The sequence below is a fragment of the Hemitrygon akajei genome, chromosome 3 (genome assembly GCF_048418815.1).
Source record: "Hemitrygon akajei chromosome 3, sHemAka1.3, whole genome shotgun sequence".
Lineage (NCBI taxonomy): Eukaryota > Metazoa > Chordata > Chondrichthyes > Myliobatiformes > Dasyatidae > Hemitrygon > Hemitrygon akajei.
In genome coordinates, this window is record NC_133126.1 from 126655487 (window position 1) to 126679315 (window position 23829).

The 23829-nt window shown below is 39.3% G+C and overlaps 1 protein-coding gene across 2 annotated transcripts in view; it reads right to left on the reverse strand.

The window, feature by feature from the left end:
- uggt1 (UDP-glucose glycoprotein glucosyltransferase 1) overlaps positions 1 to 23829 on the reverse strand; it is a 177258-nt gene that overhangs the window by 121121 nt on the left and 32308 nt on the right. For both annotated transcript variants that reach the window (XM_073040806.1, XM_073040805.1), the window contains exons 11-20: positions 23162 to 23222; positions 21975 to 22066; positions 21704 to 21854; positions 20972 to 21091; positions 13754 to 13839; positions 11733 to 11868; positions 10612 to 10743; positions 5114 to 5278; positions 1106 to 1226; positions 164 to 262 (exon numbers count right to left, since the gene is read on the reverse strand). In XM_073040806.1, coding sequence (XP_072896907.1) covers positions 164 to 262; positions 1106 to 1226; positions 5114 to 5278; positions 10612 to 10743; positions 11733 to 11868; positions 13754 to 13839; positions 20972 to 21091; positions 21704 to 21854; positions 21975 to 22066; positions 23162 to 23222 — 1163 coding nt within the window. The remainder of the gene's footprint in view (positions 1 to 163; positions 263 to 1105; positions 1227 to 5113; positions 5279 to 10611; positions 10744 to 11732; positions 11869 to 13753; positions 13840 to 20971; positions 21092 to 21703; positions 21855 to 21974; positions 22067 to 23161; positions 23223 to 23829) is intronic.

The following is a 23829-nucleotide window of genomic DNA, read 5'->3' on the forward strand; positions in this document are numbered from 1 at the left end:
ATGTTTCCAGTTTATGCATTCATGCTTTTTCTTTAGAGACAGCATAAGCCACATGAGCCATATTTTAGGGATTTTATATATGTACGTATACACACACACGTATTATAGCAAAATAAATTTTACATCATACATATAAACATAAAATCACCACAAAGTATCATACCTCTTTTAGACAAATAAGACATACTGTCCGCCACAGCTGCAGATTTTTCCTCAGATTTTAGAAGGGCAAAACGGGAATAATCATCCACTCCATAATCAGCTGTAATAGATGTGGGTTCATTAAATATCCACAAGCACTATAGGCTAATTCAACTGAAATTAAAGGACAGTTAGTCAACTGCTCTAAATTCTATTTTGTAGAATTCTAAGTTATCACTGCAAAGTTATCAACATAAAATATTACATCAATTTTGAAGATAAATGAATAAATAGCTCTCTTTGATGTAAGACCACAGACTTTCCAACAACATAACTACAACCCAACTTCTTTTACTGAAGAGTTCTACCAAAATTTGTAAACTAAATGCATCATCTGACTTATGAACTTCATAAATAGCAAAACCTTTAATACCAGGCGATTTTACTCTTCAGCATCTCTTCCAGTCCGCTCTTGTTGAAAAAGTTACATCAGTCTATAATTTTCATATTTCAAGTGACTGTCTTCTCACCAAACTTGATTCACAAATTTGGATCGAGCATTGACTTTCTAAGCAGAGTAAACTACTCTCAAAGAACACAGCTGCACACCCCAGATTAATTTTTACCTTTGGTGAAGGATGTAAATGAGGCTACTTCAGGAGACCCATGTTAATAAGCTTAACTTCCATTATGATTGCAACACACAAATTGCTGGAGGAACTCAGCAGGGTCCCTTTAGAAGGGTCTCGGCCTGAAATGTCAAGTGTACTCTTTTCCATAGATGCTGCCTGGCCTACTGAATTCCTCCAGCATTTTCTGTGTGTTGCTTGGATTTCCAGCCACTGCAGATTTTCTCTTGCTTTCCCATAATGACTGGACATGTTTATCAAATTAAAATCAAAAGGTAGCAAAATAGTGAAGCTTATTTAAAACATTTTTTATGCAAGACATTGACAACTCTCACCATTGGCAGATAGAGACAAGTACTCTCTCTCAGAGCTGAGAATCCTGGGATTGATCCTTGGAACAATGGTCGGCTGATTCATTATGAAATCAACAACATCGTGGTCATTGTTCAATTCACCCTAAAAGTGACAACATAATCTTAAGTTACTGAAAGGAGGAAAAGAAGATATACAATTAACAGCACAGAAAAAGGCCACTGCTTCTGTGGTATCATGTATATTCCACAAAAGTACTTTCCCATCTTACCCTTTTCTGTCAACCAAAATGGATTTCTTTTCCAAACTTGGCTGAAGTTTTACTTTAAGAGCTAAAATGCTTCCAGAAAAATCACAGAAATCCACAGCACAGTTGGAAAACATTCAGTGTATATGCCTAGCAAAGAAAACCCCCACTATTCCTGCTTCAAAACAGTTATTTAAATAATATTTTGACACTCTGAAGGTTTCTGTCACCTCTCAAACAGACTTGCTCAACTGTTAAACTATTTGGATTTTTGCATTGCATAATAAGTAGATGAATGATAAGAACTAAATTTAATAAATCTCCTTCTCCAACACAAATATGCAACTCTTTGCAGTTTTATGCACATTTTTACTTGAATTCCCCTCAACAAACATCAGTAAAAACAAATTAACTGATCTTTTCCCCATTGTTCCTTCAGCAGATATGCAAATTTGTTTCTGCACATCCAATAACTATAACTAATAACTATACAAAACAAAGAAAGAAATCCAACTAACATTAAAAAAAATTTCACCAATTATAAATTGCTGTGGGATATCTTGAAAGTGACATAGGATGACTCACGTGGCCGTTGAGCTAACAATCTCATCATTATCACAATCCTATATACAAAATGGCTGCTATGCTTCCTAAATTATAAAACGACTGAATTGTAAGAACACTTCATTGGTTCTAAAGGACTTTGTGCATCATGATAAAAAATCATTTAGCTGAGCATTGCATTTCTCATCAACTCTCTCCTAATCCTTCAGAAAATGCATGCTCTTTGGTAACTATCATCCAAGGACAAAACCCACTGAGGAATCTTGTCAAACATTGATACCAATAAATAATGTTTCCCTCAATATTTTTTTTGATTTACTCATGGTTCCTTTTCTTGATGCCCTTAATTTTGGACTTTTGAACCACATAATAAGTTTAAAGCTACCTCACGCACTATAGAAGGTGTTGTCTTTGAATGAGTGCAGCATAGGGAATAAGGTAGATAATTTTGTAGCGCAGTTGGAGATTAGCAGGTATGATGTTGTGGGCATCTCAGAGTTGTGGCTGAAAGAAAATCATAGTTAGGAGCTTAACATCCAAGGATGCACATTGCATCAAAAGGACAGTGGGTATGCAGAGGGGCTGGGGTGACTGTTGGTAAAAATTAAATCAAATCCTTAGAAAGAGGTGATGTAGGATCGGAATATGTAAATCTTTGTGGGTAGCCTTCAGAAACTGTAAGGTCAAAAAGACCCTGATGACATTTATATATAGGCCTCCGAACAATATCCAAGCTGTGGACTATAAATTACAAAGGGAGATAGAAAAAGCATGTCAAAAGGGCAATATTATGATAACCATGGGGGAATTCAGTATACAGGTAGATTGGGAAAATCAGGTTGGCGCTGCAACCCAAGAGAGAGAATTTGTAGAATACCTATGAGACTGGCTTTTTAGAGCAGCTTGTGATTGTGCCTGCCTAGGGGAATGGCAATCCTGGATTGGGTGTTCTGTAATGACACAAATTTGATTAGTGAGCAGAAGGTAAAGGAACCCTACAGAGGCTGTGATCATAAAATGATAAAATTCACCCTGCACTTTGAGAAAGAGAAACCAAATTTTATATATCAGTGGAGTAAAGGGAATTACAGAGGCATGGCAGAGGTGCTGTCCAAAGCTGATTGGAAGGGATGACAGCAGGAATGATGGCAGAACACCAAGGGCTGGAGATTCTGACAGCAACTCGGAAGGCCCATGAAAGATACGTCCCAAAGATTACTAAGTATTCTAAAGGGAGAATGAGGCAAGCGTAGCTGACAAAGAAAGTCAAAGATACATAAAAGCAAAAGAGAAGGCAAGCAATATGGCAACAATTAGTGGGAAGGTAGAGGGAGTGGGAAACTCTTAAAAACTGACAGAAGGCAACTAAAAAAGTCATACAGAAAAAAAAGATGAAATTTTAAGGTAAGCTAGTGGTTGGAAAGATGCTGGAGTCCATTATTAAGGATGAAGTTTCAGAGTACTTGAAGGCATATGATAAAATAGGCCAAAGTCAGCAGGATTTTCTAAAGGGGAAATCTTGCCTGACAAATCTTTTGGAATTCTTTGAAGAAATAACAGGCAGGATAGACAAAGGAAGGCCAGTGGATATTGCTTATTTGGATTTCAGAAGGACTTTGACAAGGTGCAACACTTGACCTTGCTTAAGAAGATAAGAGCCCATGGTATTACAGGAATGACACTAGCATGGATGAAAGATTGGCTGACTGGCAGGAGGCAAAGAGTGGGAATAAAGGGGCCTTTTCTGATTACCTGCCGGTGACGAGGGGTGTGCCACTGAGGCCAGTGTTGGGACCACTTCTTTTCATGTTATATGTCAATGATTTGGATGAAGTAATTGATAGCTTTGTGGCCAAGGTTGCAGACAATACAAAGGTAGGTGGAAGAACAGGTAGTGTTGAGGAAGCAGAATGTCAGCCAAATGACTTAGGACAGATTGGGGGATTGGGCAAAGAAGTGGCAAATGGAATATAGTGTATGGAAGTACATGGTCATATACGTTGGCAGAAGGAATAAAGGGGTGGACTATTTGGTAAATAGGAAGAAATTCAAAAACCAGAGGTGCAAAGGGACGTGGTAGTCCTTATGCAGAATTCCCTAAAGGTTAACTTGAGGTTTAGACAGTGGTAAGGAAGGCAAATGCATGGTTTGCATTCATTTCAAGAAGATTGGAATACAAAAGCAAAGTTGTAATGATGAGGCTTTATAAGGCACTTGGAATATCGTGAGCAGTTTTGAGCTCACTATCTAAGAGAAAATGCGCTGGCATTGGAGAGGGTCCAGAGGATGTCCATGACAATGATCCCAAGAATGAAAGAGTTAACATACATGTACTCACTGGAATGTAGAAGAATGAGGGAAAATCTCATTGGAACCCAGCGAATATTGAAAGTTCTAGATAAAGTGGATGTGGAGAATGCTTCCAATAGTAGGGACCAGAAGGCACTGCCTCTGAATTGAGGGATTCAGAAGGCACTGCCTCTGAATTGAGGGATGTCCATTTAGCACAGAAATAAGCAAAAATATCTTTAGCTGGAGTGTGCTGAATCTGTGGAATTCATTGCCACAGATGGCAATGCAGGCAAAGTTACCGGGTATATTTAAGGCCGAGGTTGATAGGCTCTTGATAAATTGGGACATCAAAGATTACAAGGAGAAGGCAGGAGAAAGGGGTAGAGAGGGGTAATAAATCAGCCACGATGGAATGGTGGAGCAGACTCAATAGGCCAGATGGTCTAATTCAGCTCCTATGTCTTATAGTCCAAATCCAGTAATTTCAAAGACTTTTGTTTGGTCACTTTTCAGCCTTTCATTGCTGGTTTTAAAAAAAAACAACTAATTCCTTCTGAATTATCATAGTTGGAAAATGCTTTCCATGGAAACATTATCTAAAAGGTGAGAAAGAAAAAATGGGCACTCAACTTGATGCCAATTTTGATATTAGCTCTAAAAATACAATTAAAGTGCAGTTTCTCACATCACCAGCTTGATGCACTTCTCTCACTTAAAAACATACTAGTTTAGTCACAAATGTACCAATATGAGATATAATTTCAAGCAATACATGCTACATTATCAGAAATCCTCTACTTTCTTGGACTTAAATCAGTTTTGGTATCAAATTAAATGAAAATTCAAATCAAGCATTTATTCTTACATGCTGCTCATATTTGCTCAATACTTTACCATTTAAAGTGGACAACAGGTTAACTATACTTACTAAGTAAACAACTTTCTGGAAGTAAGCAGTGTTATCCAAGATTCTGTGCATCATCACAGTTTCTAGCTCATCAGGATCCAGTTGGTCTCTCGGGAAAGGCATGCCATTGTAGAGGCCAATTGGCAGAGGGCCAAGGCCTGTTTGTTTATAGTAATCTTTCCCTTCCTAATGAAGAGACATAAAGGTATCAGACACACAATCCACAACAGAAAATAATTCTTGCTATAACAATTATACACGTTAAACTATTAACCATTAACTATTCTGGCATAAACGTAATTTTTAGTTATGTTACCAAGAAACGCCAGATTTATTTGCTAAAAACAGAAACAAATTGTTGGAAGCTTTAGAAAACACTTATCTTAAAACACATAGAAACATAGAAAACCTACAGCACAATACAGGCCCTTCGGCCCACAAAGTTGTGCCGAACATGTCCCTATCTTTGAAATTACTAGGCTTACCCATAGCCCTCTATTTTTCTAAGCTCCATGCACCCATCCAAAGTCTCTTAAAAGAGCCTTTCGTATCCACCTCCACCACCGTTGCCAGCAGCCCATTCCACGCACTCACCACTCTCTGCGTAAAAAACTTACCCCTGACATCTCCTCTGTACCTACTCCCCAGCACTTTAAACCTGTGACCTCTTGTGGCAACCATTTCAGCCCTGGGGAAAAGCCTCTGACTATCCAGATGATCAATGCCTCTCATCACCTTATACACCTCTATCAGGTCACCTCTCATCCTCTGTCGCTCCAAGGAGAAAAGGCCAAGTTCACCCAATCTGTTTTCATAAGGCATGCTCCCCAATCCAGGCAATATCCTTGTAAATCTCCTCTGCACCCTTTCTATGGCTTCCATATCCTTCCTGTAGTGAGGCGACCAGAACTAAGCACAGTACTCCAAGTGGAGTCTGACCAGGGTCCTATATGGCTGCAACATTACCTCTCGGCTCCCAAATTCAATTCCATTATTGATGAAGTCCAATACACCATATGCCTTCTTAACCAGAAAGTCAACCTACGCCGCAGCTTTGAGCGTCCTATGGACTCGGACCCCAAGATCCCTCTGATCCTCCACACTGCCAAGTGTCTTACCATTAATACTATATTCTGCCATCATATTTGACCTACCAAAATGAACCACTTAACACTTATCTCGGTTGAACTCCACCTGCCACTTCTCAGCCCGGTTTTGCATCCTATCAATGTCCCACTGTAACCTCTGACAGCCCTCCACACTATTCACAACACCCCCAACCTTAGTGTCATCAGCAAATGTACTAACTCATCCCTCCATTTCTTCATCCAGGTCATTTATAAAAATCACAAAGAGTAAGGGTCACAGAACAGATCCCTGAGGCACACCACTGGTCACTGACCTCCATGCAGAATATGACCCATCTACAACCACTCTTTACCTTCTGTGGGTAAGCCAGTTCTGGATCCACAAAGCAATGTCCCCTTGGATCCCATGCCTCCTTACTTTCTTAATAAGCCTAGCATGGGGTACCTTATCAAATGCCTTGCTGAAATCCATATGCACTGCATCTACTGCTCTTCCTTCATCAATGTGTTTAGACACATCCTCAAAAAATTCAATCAGGTTCGTAAGGCACGACCTGCCCTTGACAAAGCTGTGCTGACTATTCCTAATCATATTATACCTCTCCAAATGTTCATAAATCCTGCCTCTCAGGATCTTCTCCATCATCTTACCAACCACAGAGGTAAGACTCATTGGTCTATAATTTCCTGGGCTATCTCTACCCTCTTTCTTGAATAAAGGAACAACATCCGCAACCCTCTAATCCTCCAGAACCTCTCCCATCCCCATTGATGATTCAAAGATCATCGCCAGAAGCTCAGCAATCTCCTCCCTCGCCTCCCACAGTAGCCTGAAGAACATTTCATCCAGTCCCGGTGACTTATCCAACTTGATGCTTTCCAAAAGCTCCAGCACATCCTCTTTCTCAATATCTGCATGCTCAAGCTTTTCAGTCTGCTGCAAGTCAGCACTACAATCACCAAGATTCTTTTCCACAGTGAATACTGAAGTAAAGTATTCATTAAGTACCTCTGCTATTTCCTCCGGTTCTATACACACTTTCCCACTGTCACACTTGATAGGTCCTATTCTTTCACGTCTTATCCTCTTGCTTTTCACATACTTGTAGAATGCCTTGGGATTTTCCTTAATCCTGCCCACCAAGGCCTTCTCAAGGCCCCTTCTGGCTCTCATAATTTCCTTCTTAAGCTCCTTCCTGTTAACCTTATAATCTTCTAGATCTCTAATGTTACCTAGCTCTCTGAACTTTTTGTAAGCTTTTCTTTTCTTCTTGACAAGATTTATTACAGCCTTTGTACACCATGGTTCCTGCACCCTAACATAACTTCCCTGTCTCATTGGAACGTACCTATGCAGAACTCCACACAAATATCCCCTGAACATTTGCCACATTTCTTCTGTACTTTTCCTTGAGAACATCGGTTCCCAATTTAAGCTTCCAATTTCCTGCCGGATAGCCTCATAATTCCCCGAACTCCAACTAAATGCTTTTCTAACTTGTCTGTTCCTATTTCTCTCCAATGCTATTGTAAAGGAGATAGAATTATGATCACTGTCTCCAAAATGCTCTCCCACTGAGAAATCTGACACCTGACCAGGTTCATTTCCCAATACAAAATGAAGTACAGTCTCTCCTCTTGTAGGCTTATCTACATATTGTGTCAAGAAATCTTCCTGAACACACCTAACAAACTCCACCCCATCTAAACCCCTTGCTGTAGGGAGAAGCCAATTGCTATTTGGGAAAATTAAAATCTCCCATCATGACAACTCTGTTATTATTACACCTTTCCAGGATCTGTTTCCCTATCTGCTCCTCAATATCCCTGTTACTATTGGGCGGATTATAAAAAACACCCAGTAAAGTTATTGACCCCTTCTTGTTCCTAACCTCCACCCACAGAGACTCCATAGACAATCCCTCCATGACATCCACCTTTTCTGCAGCCGTGACACTATCTCTGATCAACAGTGCCATACCCCCACCTTTTTTGCCTCCCTCCCTGTCCTTTCTGAAACATCTAAAACCCGGCACTTGAAGTAACCATTCCTGTCTCTGAGCCATCCAAGTCTCTGTAATGGCCACCACATCATAGCTCCAAGTACTGATCTACACTCAAAGCTCATCCGCTTTGTTCACAGTACTCCATGCGTTAAAATAGACACATCTCAAACCATCGTCTGAGCGCGTCCCTTCTCTATCACCTGCCTATCCTCCCTCAGACACTGTCTCCAAGCTTTCTCTATTTGTGAGCCAACCGCCTCTTCCCCAGTCTCTTCAGTTCGGTTCCTACCCCCAACAATTCTAGTTTAAACTCTCCCCAGCAGCCTTAGCAACTCTCCCCGCCAGGACATCTAGCTCAGTTTTGGAGAGTGCTCATTAAATTTTAATTTATATTATAAAGAACCAATTTCTTCAGGACTGAGTTAATAAACAACAAAGACCACACTTTTGTACAATCTAGACAGCACCTGAAACAGAAGATAATAGGTTACAGAAATATTAATCTGAAGTAATAAATCATTAATTTGATACGACAAAGCATAGATGCAACACAAGGCTCTTGCAATATTCAATCTTCATTCAGTTTTTGTGAGTGCATTTATTTCCAAATAAAGTACTTGACTTGTTACTTGTTAAATAATTTATGCAATTTCAAAGCACTTATGTAAGTGCTTAGAAAGATGCAGATAATAATTGTAATTTATTCTGTGCCATACACTTAGAATAAATTCCATAGTACATACAAAAACCAGAGGTTTTGATTTTTGAATATTCCTGTCTCAAGGTAAAACAAAACTCACAGAATACAGATAATGGAAGACTTGTCAGTCTTGTTCAATCCCTCCATTAGATTATAGCTGATCAGTACTTTCCACCCTTATTCTTGGAAATCTTTCTCCAATTTAGAATTTACAACACAACCAGAATCTAGACCATTTAGAGCAAATGCACTCCAGATTTATACTATTGTGTGGAAAAGAAAACTTCTAATTTACAGTTCTGAATAGCCCAGCTCATTTTTTTTTAGAACACTAGATTGGTGTTCTGAATTTCCCCCACAAGATGGAAGAGATTTTTTAATCTACTCTTCTAAAGATTTTTTAGGATATTAAATTCTTTAACTTAAGAAGACTTAAATTTAAATCAAAATCGAATTTAAATTGATATAAAATTATCCTAAGATTAAAAAATAATCTACATATTATTTTCAAAGTGATTGTCTTCATAATGTCCCAGAACGTAATTGGAATTTTTCACTTTACTACAGCTTGACGATTTTGATCATTCAGTGCTTTGACAAAAGTTACTTTCATGAAGCAAAATGTTGTAAGAATTTATATCAAGTGTTCTTAAATTAGGGTCCACGGACCCCTCGGTCAATGGTATGGGTGCATGGCACACAAAAGGTTGGGGGACCCCTGCTTTATATCAATTATACCTTTTAAAATCTATAACAGACTACAGAACTTTTAAACCCCAGACCCAAAAATGAAGTTCCACCCAGCTGTCCAGTTCCTTAAGAAGTATGACCTACGCAATTGATACATCAAATAGACAAACAGATACTATATTGATCCCAAAGGAAATTACAGTGTCACAGTAGCATTAGATGTGCACAGATATACAAATACTAGAAAAGAAGTAAGAAAGAATAAAATGGTCACACGTATCAAGTTTGACTTTTCTGAAAGCATGCTAGACTTCTGTATTGGTATTGGTAGTAATGTTTACATTGATGTATACGCAACACCATAGCATAATGACTTGGCTCATAGAATTTAAAAACAAAGAAGTTTTTAATCTTTGGTGCTTGCCAAACATCCTGTTTCTGGAGGGGTGGTAACTGTACAGTTACTGCTCAAGTTGGCAATGGTCAAGATCACTCCAAACATTCCATTGAGTTTCCATACAACCATGAAATTCTCCCAAGCTTTCATTCCAATGGCTACAAATAATAATCTATTTTTGGCCAAAAGTCCATTCGGTTGCCTACGACTTTACAATTTTTGAATTATTTGGCAGCCTCCAGAAATAATGGAAAAGACAACATCTAAATAAAATCCTTCTATAATACTTCACTTATTTTAAATGTCCCTTTAAAAGATTTAGCATTCAACAATTTTCCATCCAAAAAAAAGAAATGATAATGTATTTATTAGGATTTAAAGCACAGATTATCTCGCGACTCTTATTTGTACCGAATTGGAAAACTGTAAGTAATATACATAAAATGTCCCTACTGTGCATGAACAATCTTTAGAGAATGGATAATAAAACATGCAACCTTCACAATTTAAGCAACATACAGCTTCAATTTATTTGCATAGCTAAGTCACTACCTTCATTCTGAAAGGCTGCCTTTATTTGGTTCTTCCCAATGGCCACTTAAAATCAAAACCTATCTCCAAGAATTAATTTGTCTCACCTTTCTATTTCTGTCATATGCTGAATCTGCTCCCAGGATACTAGTCACTTCTACACTGGCAAAGTCCTTTTCCAAGGTACTGATGATATGCTCAATTGTCAATTTCTCACCAGGCATCACCTTGTTATAAATCTGAATAAGAAGGAAACACAATACATAAATACATGGAAGAAGTTATGAACTTATGTTGTTCCATTCTAATCTCAATAGCAACTCAGCCCATTATAATTTGTCCCACGAAAGGCTTCATCAAACCCATTTGACCTACTTAAAACAGTGGCTGCTGTACATAGTTAAGAAGAAAAACTCAGAGGTTTTTTCCGTACTTTCTGAAAATAAAATTCCTTAGTATAAATCTGATAATAGAAACTGAAGTTGAAATTAGCCAAGGCATTTCATAGGAAACAACAGGAATTAGACTTTTGATTGTAGACTAGTCTTAACATTAAATCCCTATTAGCGCAATAATCTAGAAAACTTAATTCCCAAGAATGGGATTATTTTGAACATGGATGAGAAAAAATAAGAAATCATCAGTCCAATTAGCTGGGTATCCTTTCCTATTTTGTAAAGATTTAATATTATCAATAATAAATGGGAACAAAATTTAGCCATATACTGACTAAATACTAAATTATTCTGAAATGTACCAAAAAAGCTCTTAAAAATAGAATATTTTACTGGAGTAGGTAAGATTTAAAGATAAAAAGTGAATAGAGCATGATGGGTCCACATCATGTGGTTGACGCAAAATGGCAGGCTCAAACATAGTAATGTGACTCAATGTCATTATGATCCTGTCCTCAGATGCCAACATCATAGTATAAAAAAGCAACACATACAAGATGCTGGAGGGTCTCAGCAAGCCAGGCAGCATCTATGGAAAAGATGTTTTAGGCTGAAACCTTTCGTCAGGACTCCTGATGCTGCCTGGCCTGCTGAGTTGCTCCAGCAATTTGTGAGAGTTGCTTTGCATTTCCAGTATCTGCAGATTTTCTCAGGTTTGTGTCGTAGCATGAAAAGTTGTTAGCTAAGGTTGAGGAAGATGAAGAACAAAATAATTTTGGACTGTGAACATAGTCATTTCCAAGTTCTTAATCCATCTAATACATTAATCATACCGAAATGATTGTCTGAAAGGCATTCATGTTATCCAATTCATCTGCTACAAAGTTAAAAGTCCTGAGAAGTGCGACACCAGGATCTTTTAAGCCATCAGCCTCATCTGAATCATCAACCACAAAGACCAAGCCAATTCTGTATAAAAGAAATCATTCACATATCATTAGCCACTTGTACTTAAGTTGTTTATGACAAAAAAATTACAGTCCATTTTTGTCTTTATTCTTAGATATCCACATGTTTATATAAAATGGAGCTGAAATTACATGTCTCAAAAATTACACCCAGTTTGAAAAGGAAAATGTGATTAAAAATAAAGCCAATCAATCTAATGTCATCAGTGAGAAGATAGTAAAAGGGCAAAAACTAATTATTGTCTCCAAATGGAGGTACATAAATAAATGAATACCCACAGGGATTTATTAAACTCAGGAATATTCAACTAGTGTGACAGAGTTTTTGATGAAATAATGAAGGGTGGCAAGTGTGGTTAGCATCATACAAAAAATGTTAGCAAAAGTTTCAATTCATACGATTTAAAGGAGAAAGGAAGCATGAACACCAAATTGGTTAAAGGTTGATCAGAAAAGGGAGCTGATTTCAGACTGCAGTGGCAACCTTAATGTATCAAAAATAGAGGTACACTTAGAAAACATAAAAGTTAGAAACAGATTTAACACAAAAGATAGCAAAAGCCACAGGACCACACAACCAAATGACGAAATTAACAATTAAATCTGGGGCAGTGGAGCAAAGTGATACATTTTTGGCACATGAATGAACAGAAATAAGTAATGCAAAACTAGAGGGATTTAAATATCTGGTATTGGAAAAGTGAGACTGCTTCTGGGGCAGGTGGAACCTATACAAACAGGGACCAATATTCTTTCAGGTAGGATTGCTCTTGTTGTTGGGAAGGATTTACACTACCTTAGTAGGCAGAGTAAAAAGATGGTATCAAATATAAAAAATAAACTAAACAAAGTAACCAAGCAAAGCAAACAGCAGCATGATAAGGCACAAGAGGGGAGCAGTACGCTGAAGGGCTCTTATGGAATTTAAGGAGTGTCACAGGAAAGAACATTTATCAGTATTTGGAAATATGAAACAAGATATGATGGTAAAATTTCCAACAAAAATATTGAAGATCTAGAAGGAAATAACAAAGGATTGAAATTAAATTGGATAGTTCTGTCAAGAGACAATATAGGTTCTATGAGACAAATGGCTTTCCTGTAGGCTATACTGTGTGTTTCTACTGTCTACTAAACTCTCAGGAATATGTAATTGAATTGCTAAATAAAATTTCAAACTCAAAATTCTTCAGATTTTTTGCATACATGAAAATTAATTATCAGAAATCAATATTACAAGTACTCCTCCACAACTTAATGTAAAATAGCCCACAGCGGTGATAAAATCTCATGTCAGTATCAGAACTCCTTCTTAGACTATGTCCTTCGGTTAATATAATACATTAATAATTTGTTTTCTTAAATTATCTTATCCTCTCATTCAACTTTGGCTTATTTACTGTAACAATAAAAAAGGTTTGCTAATTGAATGATATTTACTTAACTTCAATATTGTTCTCTTATTTAATACAATGCCATTGTTCAAAATAAACTAACTGGTCCGTAGATGCTTTCACAGAAATAAAATATTTATTTGATCTGAACAAAAAATGCAGTAATTTGTGAAACTGGAGATTTATCTTTACTTATTTGTAAACAATTCCTTCTCATCTATGTGCCTTAACCAATGACATTTGTTTAAAGGGTGATAACGTCACAGGGGTGATAAAATTTTAACGAATCAAGTAAACAAAATATGGTATCGTGGACAGTAATTGAAACAGAAAAATTATGAATATCAAAGAATGAGAGCACATGATCCAATTTAAACAGCTTAAATTTCTGAAATAATATGCTTTAAAAACTCTGAATACAATGAATAGAGAATAACTAAACTCACAACATTGCCACTTCAAGCCCATTGGATTTTCACATGCAAAACACACCTGAGAGGGATGTCATTAATATAAAACATTTCAGCAGTTGTCAGCAACTCCGGAGTGCTCTCATCCATCGGGTCAATAATAAGAACCTAAATTCAACAATGATCAGAAGTAGTGTGAGTGGTCATCACCAAAGGAAACAGAGCTTCATTCCTTAAAGCTACAAACTCTTCATAGATGGAACTGGAATCTCAGCACTATACACTACAAATGCCAAATTTCTAACAACAATAATAATTATTATTATAACTAGACAAGGGGGTGACCTGTAGGAGCACCCTTTGAGAAATAGGTAGTGCAGTCTGATGTGACCAGAATGAACATTAAATTTTCCTGAATGCTATTGGTATTGCTTTGCTTTGGAAATTGAAGAAGCAAAAACAGTTTATTGAAGAAGAAAGACATGTAGCAAGGCAAATATAGCTCCTCCTCGTTTAACGAAGGACACTTCTGATGGCATCATTTCTGGTTGATCTGCCACCCTTGTGCCTCTCGTTGTCATTCTGGGGACGTAGAGTCCTTTCATGCGCCGTCTCTTCATCTCTTCTGCTGTTTGTTTGTTGCCTCTGACCTTGGAGGTGTGCATTTCTCAGCTCCTTTGTCTCTTCCTCCTGTGCCAGTTGTCATTCTAGTGACGTGCATTCCTCTCCTCCTCTGTCTCTTCTTCTCTCATCTTTTTTGTCCTGACTCTTTGATCCTGGAGTCGTGCGGCCCTGGCCTCATTCAATTCTTGTAGTCTCCCTCTCCTTGCTACTTCCCGACGACAGTTGGTGTCATCTCTTGACCATAATGTCCCCCTTCTGTTTCCACGTGGCATAATTAGGCTGACCATTTTTTTTACCCTAATGCTGGATGGAAGGTACGAAGCAGTAATACCAAAGGAAGCTGATTATTCCTGATGATGTGGTTGGCGCTCTCCTAAATGGACGTGATATAGTCACCGCTGTCCTTTGACTGCAACAAAGGGTTTTATGGGTGTCTTGAAGTACGTCATTACGGGTTACAGGATGTTATGTCATGCTTCAATTTAGAGAAGATCCGATGCTCAGTTTTTGAATTTAGTCAAGACTTTTATACATTGTGGGGACCATTTTGAGTTATTTTCAAAACCTTTGATTGGTTGTGAAAGTACAAATGGTAGCTAATAATATATTTTATTATATGATAAGGGTCCCCCCCCCCCTTTTTTCCTGCTTTTCCTAACAGCTCTGACTTTGGTAGTGGGTTTAGATTTGTTTTCTATATAACAATATTATTATATTTCAATATAACAATTTAATTTAATTTTTATGAATACTGTCAGCCCTCCTTATCCACGAGGGATTGGTTCCGGGACCCCCCTGCAGATACCAAAATTTGCGGATGCTCAAGTCCCTTATTTAACATGTATCAGTGCGGTGGTCTTTAGGACCCAGCGGAACCCCGGACTTTATTTAACATGTCTCCATGCGGTGGACATTAGGACCTGGCGGTGCAGCTCTGAATCCACAGTGTTTCTGTTCACAAAAATAATCATGATCGTGATTGAAAATAAGGTGGAAGTAATAACGCGATCGGAAAGAGGTGAAACGCCATCAGTCATTGGAAAAGTGTTAGGCTACAATCGGTCAACGATCAGAACAATTTTAATGGAGAATGTGAAAGACCCTGCCCCAATGAAAGCTACAATTATTACTAAGCAACGCAGTGGTTAAATTATTGAAATACGTATGTTTCTTAAGTGTTTTATATGCATAGAAAAGTAAAATATGTACTATATACTAAGAAAAACGTTTGACTAACTGACGCTGAATAATACCGGATGTATCTGTTCTGACTTCAAATCTGATTTAAAGACGGACTCAGGAACGGAATTCATTCATAACCCAGGGACTGCCTGTACTTTAATACCTAATACAATGTAAATGCTATGTAAATAGTTGTTATACTGTACTGTTTATGGAATAATGACAAGAAAAAATAGTCTGTACACGCTCAAACAATGAGTGCTGGAGAGAGAGGTTGGTTGAATCCGTGCATACGGAATCTGCGGATAAGGAGGGCTGACTGTACAGGGTTTTGTGATTGTAACTGTATTTTTAATACAATGTATTTGGTGCTTTTTTTTTTACTTATAATATATATCTTCTTGTACTCTGTATTCCTTTATACAGAAACTAATAAAAATATTGAAAGAGAAGTAGGTAATTACAATAAGATTTAATCTTGTTGATCTGTCCCAATCTTCCACATGCTGATGGTGATATGTGACCACTCGAAATAGAACTGCCCTGCCTTTTTGCTCCTGTTAGTGTCGCTGCTGAGGCTGACCGTGCGCATGCATCGTGGTGTCGTGTCCAGATTTCTATGATGGTGGATCGGCTCTCGAGTGAAAACGGGGCAGTTGAATTTGGGGAATGAACAATTTTATATGAATATATAACCCTGAACTTTGCCTGCATTCTGTAAGTTAGCGCATTTTAAGTCAATTGAGCCTAAAATAGTGCCACTGTAATGCACCGTTTGCACTAATTGGAGGTCACAAACAGACAAACTGAGCATGAGAGTTTTAGTAGTATATAGGTAAGTACTTTATTGATCCTGAGTGGGAATTTTTTTCGTTTAACTAATTCTTTCATTTAACTTTCGTTGAACAAATTGTTTAAACTATTGTATAAATGACAAAGAAATAACCTGAATATAGCTCAGACAAATGCTCAGATGAAGGTTGACAGTACAATACTTTTGCACAGAAGAAACTTCAGAAGTGTATCTAATTGAGCAAATAATATATTCTACTTATCCAAATACTATTAAAGCAAGCTTAGAAATAATTTTGATTAAGATGTTCTCCTTGGATAATAATAAGATCCAGTTGTAAAATACAGGCTATCTTTTAAAGAGGAGTGGAATGCACATTATTTAATAAGTCTGCAATAGTCCCAGCAAACATACCTAATTTTATAATAGTTCCTGTTTTTTGATAGGCCCAGGAAGCAGGAATCACAATCTCTTCTTCCTGATGATTATGAAAAATCCCAAGAAAACAAATTATGGGCAAACTAAACCTCTGACATTTGGCAATACCCACAAAATGCTGGAGGAACTCAGCAGGCCAAGCAGCATCTACAGAAAGAGTAGACAATTGACATTTTGGGTCGAAATGTCAACTGTTTACCTTTTTCCATAGATGCTACCTGGCCTGCTGAGTTCCTCCAGCATTTTGTGTGTATTGCTTTGATTCACAGCATCTACAGATTTCCTCCTGTCTCTGACATTTGGCAATAGACTAACAACACTCTGACCCCTTTTGACACATGAAAGTACCCCCGCCCAAAGAGAAACCAAAAGAACACTTGATGCAGTAACTAAAACATCAACTTGAAATACATTAACAGTGTCACAAAGCAACAATTTTGGCCAAGCCCATACTTCCAAGTTACGCATGGCAAGAAATCCACCTGTGAAATATCTAATATTATTCCATTACAAATACAAATACTTTATTGTCACCAAACAATTGATACTAGAGCGTACAATCATCACAGTAATATTTGTTTCCGTGCTTCGCACTCCCTGAAATACAAATCGAAGTAAATATAATAAAAATTTAAACTATAAATCATAATTAGAAAATAGAAAAGGGAAAGTATGGTAGTGCAAGTCAGGTCCAGATATTTGGAAGGTACGGCCCAGATCCGGGTCAGGATCTGTTCAGCAGTCTTATCACAGTCGGAAAGAAGCTGTTCCCAAATCTGGCCATACATATCTTCATGCTCCTGAACCTTCTCCCGGAGGGAAGTGGGACAAAAAGTATGTTGGCTCGGTGGGACTTATCCTTGATTATCCTGGCAGCACTGCTCCGACAGCATATGGTGTAAGGTGAGTCCAAGGATGGAAGATTGGTTTGTGTGATGTGCTGGGCTAGGTTCACGATCTTCTGCAGCTTCTTCCGGTCTTGGACAGGACAACTTCCATACCAGGTTGTGATGCACTCTAGAAGAATGCTTTCTACAGTGCACCTATAAAAATTAGTGAGGGTTTTAGGGGACAGGCCAAATTTCTTCAGCTTTCTCAGGAAGTAAAGGTGCAGGTGGGCCTTCTTGGCAGCGGACACTGCTTGGTTAGACCAAGTCAGGTCATTTGTGATATTCACCCCAAGGAATTTAAAGCTTTTGACCTGTTCCACCTGCGCACCACCGATGTGGATGGGGTCATGTGGTCCGCTACTCCTTCTGAAGTCAACAACCAATTCCTTAGTCTTGCTGACATTGAGGGATAGGCTATTGTCTTCGCACCATGCCACCAGGTTCTTAATTTCCTCTCTGTACTCAGACTCATCATTACCCAAGATACAGCCTACAATTGTGGTGTCATCAGCAAACTTATATATTGAGTTTGATGGAAACTTGGCTACACAATCATGGGTGTACAGTGAGTACAGCAGGGGGCTGAGTACACAGCCTTGTGGGGCACCAGTGCTCAGTGATTGTAGAGGAGAGCTTGTCCCCTATTTTTACAGCCTGGGTCCTGTCTGTGAGGAAGTTGAAGATCCAGCTGCAGATCTGAGTGCTAAGACCCAGGTTCCGGAGTTTAGGAATCAGTTTATTTGGAATGATGGTATTAAAGGCAGAGCTGTAGTCAATGAAAAGGAGCCTTACATATGCATCTTTATTCTCCAGGTGTTCTAAGGAGGAATATAGTGCCAGAGAGATGTCATTTGCCGTTGACCTGTTGCTCCTGTAGGCGAATTGCAAAGCATCAAGGTTGACCGGTAGGTTATGGTTGATGTGTGCCATAACCAATCGCTCGAAGCGCTTCATAGAAACTGATGTCAGAGCCACAGGTTGATAATCATTCAGGCATGCCACCTTGCTTTTCTTCAGCACCGGGATTATCGTTGCCTTCTTAAAACACGAGGGGATCTTAGACTGAAGCAGGGAGCAGTTGAAGATGTCAGCAAACACTCCAGCTAGCTCGCTTGCACAGGCCCGGAGAACCCGTCCCGGGACACCAACTGGGCCCGTTGTCTTCCTTGGATTTATCTTCAGGAAGGCTCTTCTAACGTCTCCTTCGGTGATGATGAATCTTGATGCCACCAGGTCTGGTTCACCCAGAGGGGGCGGGATGCTCCTCTTGTTCAAATCTTGCGTAGAATACACAAGTTCGTCAGGAAGAGAAGCGCTACAGTTATTGATATTCCCAGCCTTTTCTTTGTGCCCAGTGATCTCATTTAGACCCTGCCATAGTCTACTGGCATCCCTCTGGTTAGCCTAGGCTTCCAACGTGGCTCAATATTGCCTCTTGGCTTTCCAGAGTTCACGCCTGGATTCCATGTAGCGACTGGTATCTCCGGACCTAAAAGCCACAGCTCTAGCCTTCAAAAGACACTGGACCTCATAATTCATCCAAGGCTTCCGGTTAGGGAATACCTGGATTGTCTTGCAAGACACACAGTCCTCTGACCATTTCGAGATAAAGTCCATGACAGCTGAGGCATACTCATCGAGGTTAGCTGCCGAGTCCTCGAATACTAACCAGTCCACCGATTTAAAGCAGTCACGGAGAACCTCATCCGTTTCCTCTGTCCAATACGACACCACTTTTGACACCGTGACCTCCCACTTCAGTTTCTGTTTGTAAGCCGGGAGGAGGAGTACGGCCTGATGGTCCGATTTTCTGAAGTGAGATCGTTGGACGGAACGGTAGGCATCCTTGACTGCTGTGTAGCAGTGGTCAAGTATATTCGGGCCTCTAGTGGAGCAGCAGACATGTTGGTATAACTTTGGCAGTGCTTTTCTGAGGTTGGCCTGGTTAAAGTCCCCGGCCATAATGAGCAAAGCCTCCGGATACGTGGTCTCAAGTTCACTGATGTTGGCATACAGTATATTCACAGCACACTCCACGTCTGCCCGGGGGGGGGGATGTAGACCGCTGTCAGTATTACCGAGGTCAATTCCCGTGGCAGATAATAAGGACGACACTTCACCAACAGGTGTTCCAGGTCCGGACTGCAGGAGCTTGTCAGTGCCACTGTGTCCGAGTACCACGCAGTGTTGATCAGTAGGCAGACACCACCTCCCTTCGTCTTGCCCGAAGACACCGTGTGGTCCACCCAACAGATCGAAAATCTCCCCGGTCGGATGGCACAGTCGGGGGTGGCAGGGGAGAGCCAGGTCTCTGTGAAACAGAATACACAGCAGTTCTGCATCTCCCTGCAGTAGGTGAGTCTCCCTTTAAGATCATCCATCTTGTTCTCTATGGCTTGCACATTAGCTAGTAGGATGGTGGGCAGAGGGTTCCTAAAGCCCCTCCGCATCAATCTGATCAGCAGCCCAGCTCTTTTCCCATGCTTCCTCAGTAATTTGTGCATCTTTCCAGATTTCCATCGATGCAGTGTGTTGTTGGCAGCTCCTTGAGGTTGGTGGACGCGTCCCGCGGGGATCAATCAGCAGGTTGCGTCGTCGGGAGCTCCAGGTCGGGCTGAGTGACGAGGGAGGCTCCGCTGCCACTTCCAACTGTCGGGGGCCCGGGCTGTCGATCAGGTCGGGCCCCAAAGCCAATACTTAATCCCGGAGGGCCGGGCTGCCGGCTGAAACAAGTCCATGAACTGTGTCATTAATCAGTGTGAATGTCAGTCATACCTCTCAATTCAAATTTCATCAATAAGTCCAAAAATCAATCTTAACATACACAAAGTTGCCACTTTATTAGGTACCTACTGTAACTAATAAAGTGGCACTGAATGTATATTTGTGGTCTTCTGCTGTAGTAGTCCATCTATTTCAAGGTTTGACGTGTTGTGCGTTCAGAGATAGCTCTTCTGCACACTGCAGTTGTAATGTATGGTTTTTTGAGTCCGGTTATCATCCTGTCAGCATGAACCATGCTCCCCTGACCTCTTCATTAACAAGGCACTGCAACTCATTGGATTTTTTTTGGTGTTTTTCGCATTATTCTCTATAAATTCTAGATAAGCAGTTTCTGACATGCTCTGCCTGGCACCAACAACCATTCCATGGTCAGAGTAACTCAAGTCACATTTCTTCCCCATTCTGATGTTTGCTCTGAAAAATAAATGAACCTCCTGACCCTGTCTGCATACTTTTATGCATTGAGTTGCTTCCATAGGACTAAATATTTGCAATAATGAGCAGGTGTAATAAAGTGGCCACTGAATGTATATCAGTTTTCAACAAGCATGTTAAAAGAGCAAAATTAAATCATTTGCTTTCTACTTACAAAGTTGTGGAAGTTTTTCCGAATCTGTCGGATAACTCCAGGAAATGTAGGCCTCAATAACTCCTGAACACTGGAAGGCCATGATCTGTATTTGCTGTCCACTTCCAAATTGTTAATCCACTATTTAAAAGAAAATTTGAACATCAACTATAAAACAATATTCATCAGCTAACATTTTATCTGATTAGTAACAAAAGTGATTATTATTGAGATTCCTTTAATTTCTTTGTTGATTTAACAAAATGCTGATAGTTATTAATACACAATTGACAGCAAAGCAACTTGTACCACAATGATTCTAATCACTGACGTTAATTCTGCTCTAATACTCTACGTTAGTTCTGAAAGCTGGTATTTCCAGAGAATTAGAAAGAGGTTAAATGGAAAAATTTCTGGTTAATGGTCCTTCAAAGTTGTAGGATTCTCAATAAAATTGGTGGCATCCATTAGTCTCACAAGACCATAGATCTGTGCCTGGAATGGTTTCCAAGGCGCAGGCCTGGGCAAGGTTGTATGGAAGACCAGCAGCAAGTCTCCCCTCTCCACGACACTGATGTTGTCCAAGAGAAGGGCAAGGGCCAATACAGGATTCTCAATAAGGCTCTTTAGCAAATATGTATTATTTAATGGTGATCTGTACTAATTTACAGAATTTATTAAACAGAGAACCTATGACTGGAATCAGAGAGCTCTGACTGGAAATCAACAAGGGTGCAGGGAAATCAAACTTACGTAGATGGCTGGATTTCGAATATCCACACCATAGTCCGAATCTGATGGATGCACGTTCAACTTCAGTAGTTCATGCAGCTCATTCCCCTGAATCCCTAGATCATGCAGGCCTTCCATAAGACGAGCCTCATTGCGCAACAGGTCCAGAACACTAACAGACGTGCAAAAACAAGATTATTCATTTTCACAGGAAATATCTGATTACTTGCTTCACTTTACAAAGAGGAATTGTATATATTTGCATACACCGAAATCAACTAACTCTCCATACCTGAAGACATCTTGCACATCAAGATCGATAGTAAGACCATTGATGAAAAGTGCAGAGTCACCGTGATGCAGGCCCAGAGTTTCTTTGAAAAACTGAAAGATAAAGCATTGTAACTAAAAACTTTAGAGACAGAAGATACTGCAGATGTTGTAATCTGGATCAGAAAAATAAACTGCTGGTGGAACTCAGTGGAGAAAAAGGGTGGTCAACATTATGGGTCAAGATCTGACGCAAGATACGAAGATGACACAATATAATAGTGAAGTGTCTAATTTCAGGGTTATACTCACTCCAAATATGTGAAAATACAACTGAAAGATTTTCAATAATCAGCTCACCTAAATATCTTAAACCAGATGGTCTGCAATAAAGGTCAATATACAAGAAATTTCCGACAAATACAGCATCAAACATTCTAAAATATCTACTGACTAAGCTTGAATATTTTCTGAAACTCTAAAGCCAAGAAGTTCTTAAGTATCTGAACACTGAGTTAAAGCTGGACCTCAAGGAACCAATATTTGCACATAACACCATACAAAGCATCGTGCACACATTTCAAGTAGTGAAGTGAAAGTGGCATCTGAACAATGGTGTCAGCAATCAGTAATCACAAGGAAAAAGACACGATCAATCCATTCAGAGGTTATTTTTATTGCCAGTGTGCCTGGAAGCAACTCACCAAGTAGGGAAGGTCCTAATGGTAAAACAACAACAGGGATCTTCCTACTTGGTTTGCTCCTACAGTATTGTTGCTGTTCAGTCATTAAGTCGAGTTCAACCCTTCATGACATCATGGACCACAGGGTCCATAGGATTTTCATGGCAAGATACGGATTGCCAGGCCTTTCTTCTGCACAGATACTGCTGCTGCCCAGGTTGAGAACCAGCTGGGTTTGAACCCAGGACCATTTGCCTTGAAGTCCAGTGCTGATACCACTACACTACTAGCCTACAGCATAATCGTATATAAAATAATGCTGTGGGATATTGACTGATGTTTCTTCAATATGCCCCAATACCCTCCATGTGCCAATAGAACGTCCTTTGGGAGAACAAAGACAACCCTGGACTCTGCCAGTACAGTGTGAAAAGATCATGCATAATTTCACACAGCCCAGCAAGATTTTCAATCTCCAGTATCAATTGCTTTGACTTAGATAAAAATTTTTGAAATGTACGCTTACCCGTTGATTTTCTTCTACTTCTTTCCTCATATCAGAGTTCACAACAGTCCTGGTTATAGATCTGTACATTAATAAAGTGAGGAAACATCATGCTGTAGTTTTAAATGTTGTGACTTTCCAGAAACAAACTATCTATCAGTTTTGTCATAAACATAAACTCCATTATTTTTCTTTGTTTTTAATCTTACTTATTCTTAATTTCGGTAAATCTTAAAAATGTGCATCATGTATAAAAACTGGGACGGTGGAGTAGGTGGCACGACGTGGTAGTGTTGCGGTTAGAACAATACTTTACAGTGGCAGTGACCTGGGTTCCATTCACGCCACCATCTGTGAGGAAATTCTCCCTGTGACCGTGTGGGTTTACTCTGGGTGCTCCAGTTCCCTCCCAGATTTCAAAGACTTACAGACTAGGGTTAATAAGTTCTGGGCATGGCGCTGCAAGTCTGACGACAGTTGCGGGCTGTCGGTTGCTCATCCTCTAACTGTGTCGGTTGTTGACACAAATGAGGCACTTTACTTTGATGTTTCAATGTACATGTGATAAATAAAGGTGGTCTTTAATTTTTCAAAACATTTAATGGCTTTCTCAAAATCTAAAGTTAAGAATATCATCAACTGAGCAATGGAAGAATTCTTATACAGAAACAAATTCAATTTTGGTTCAA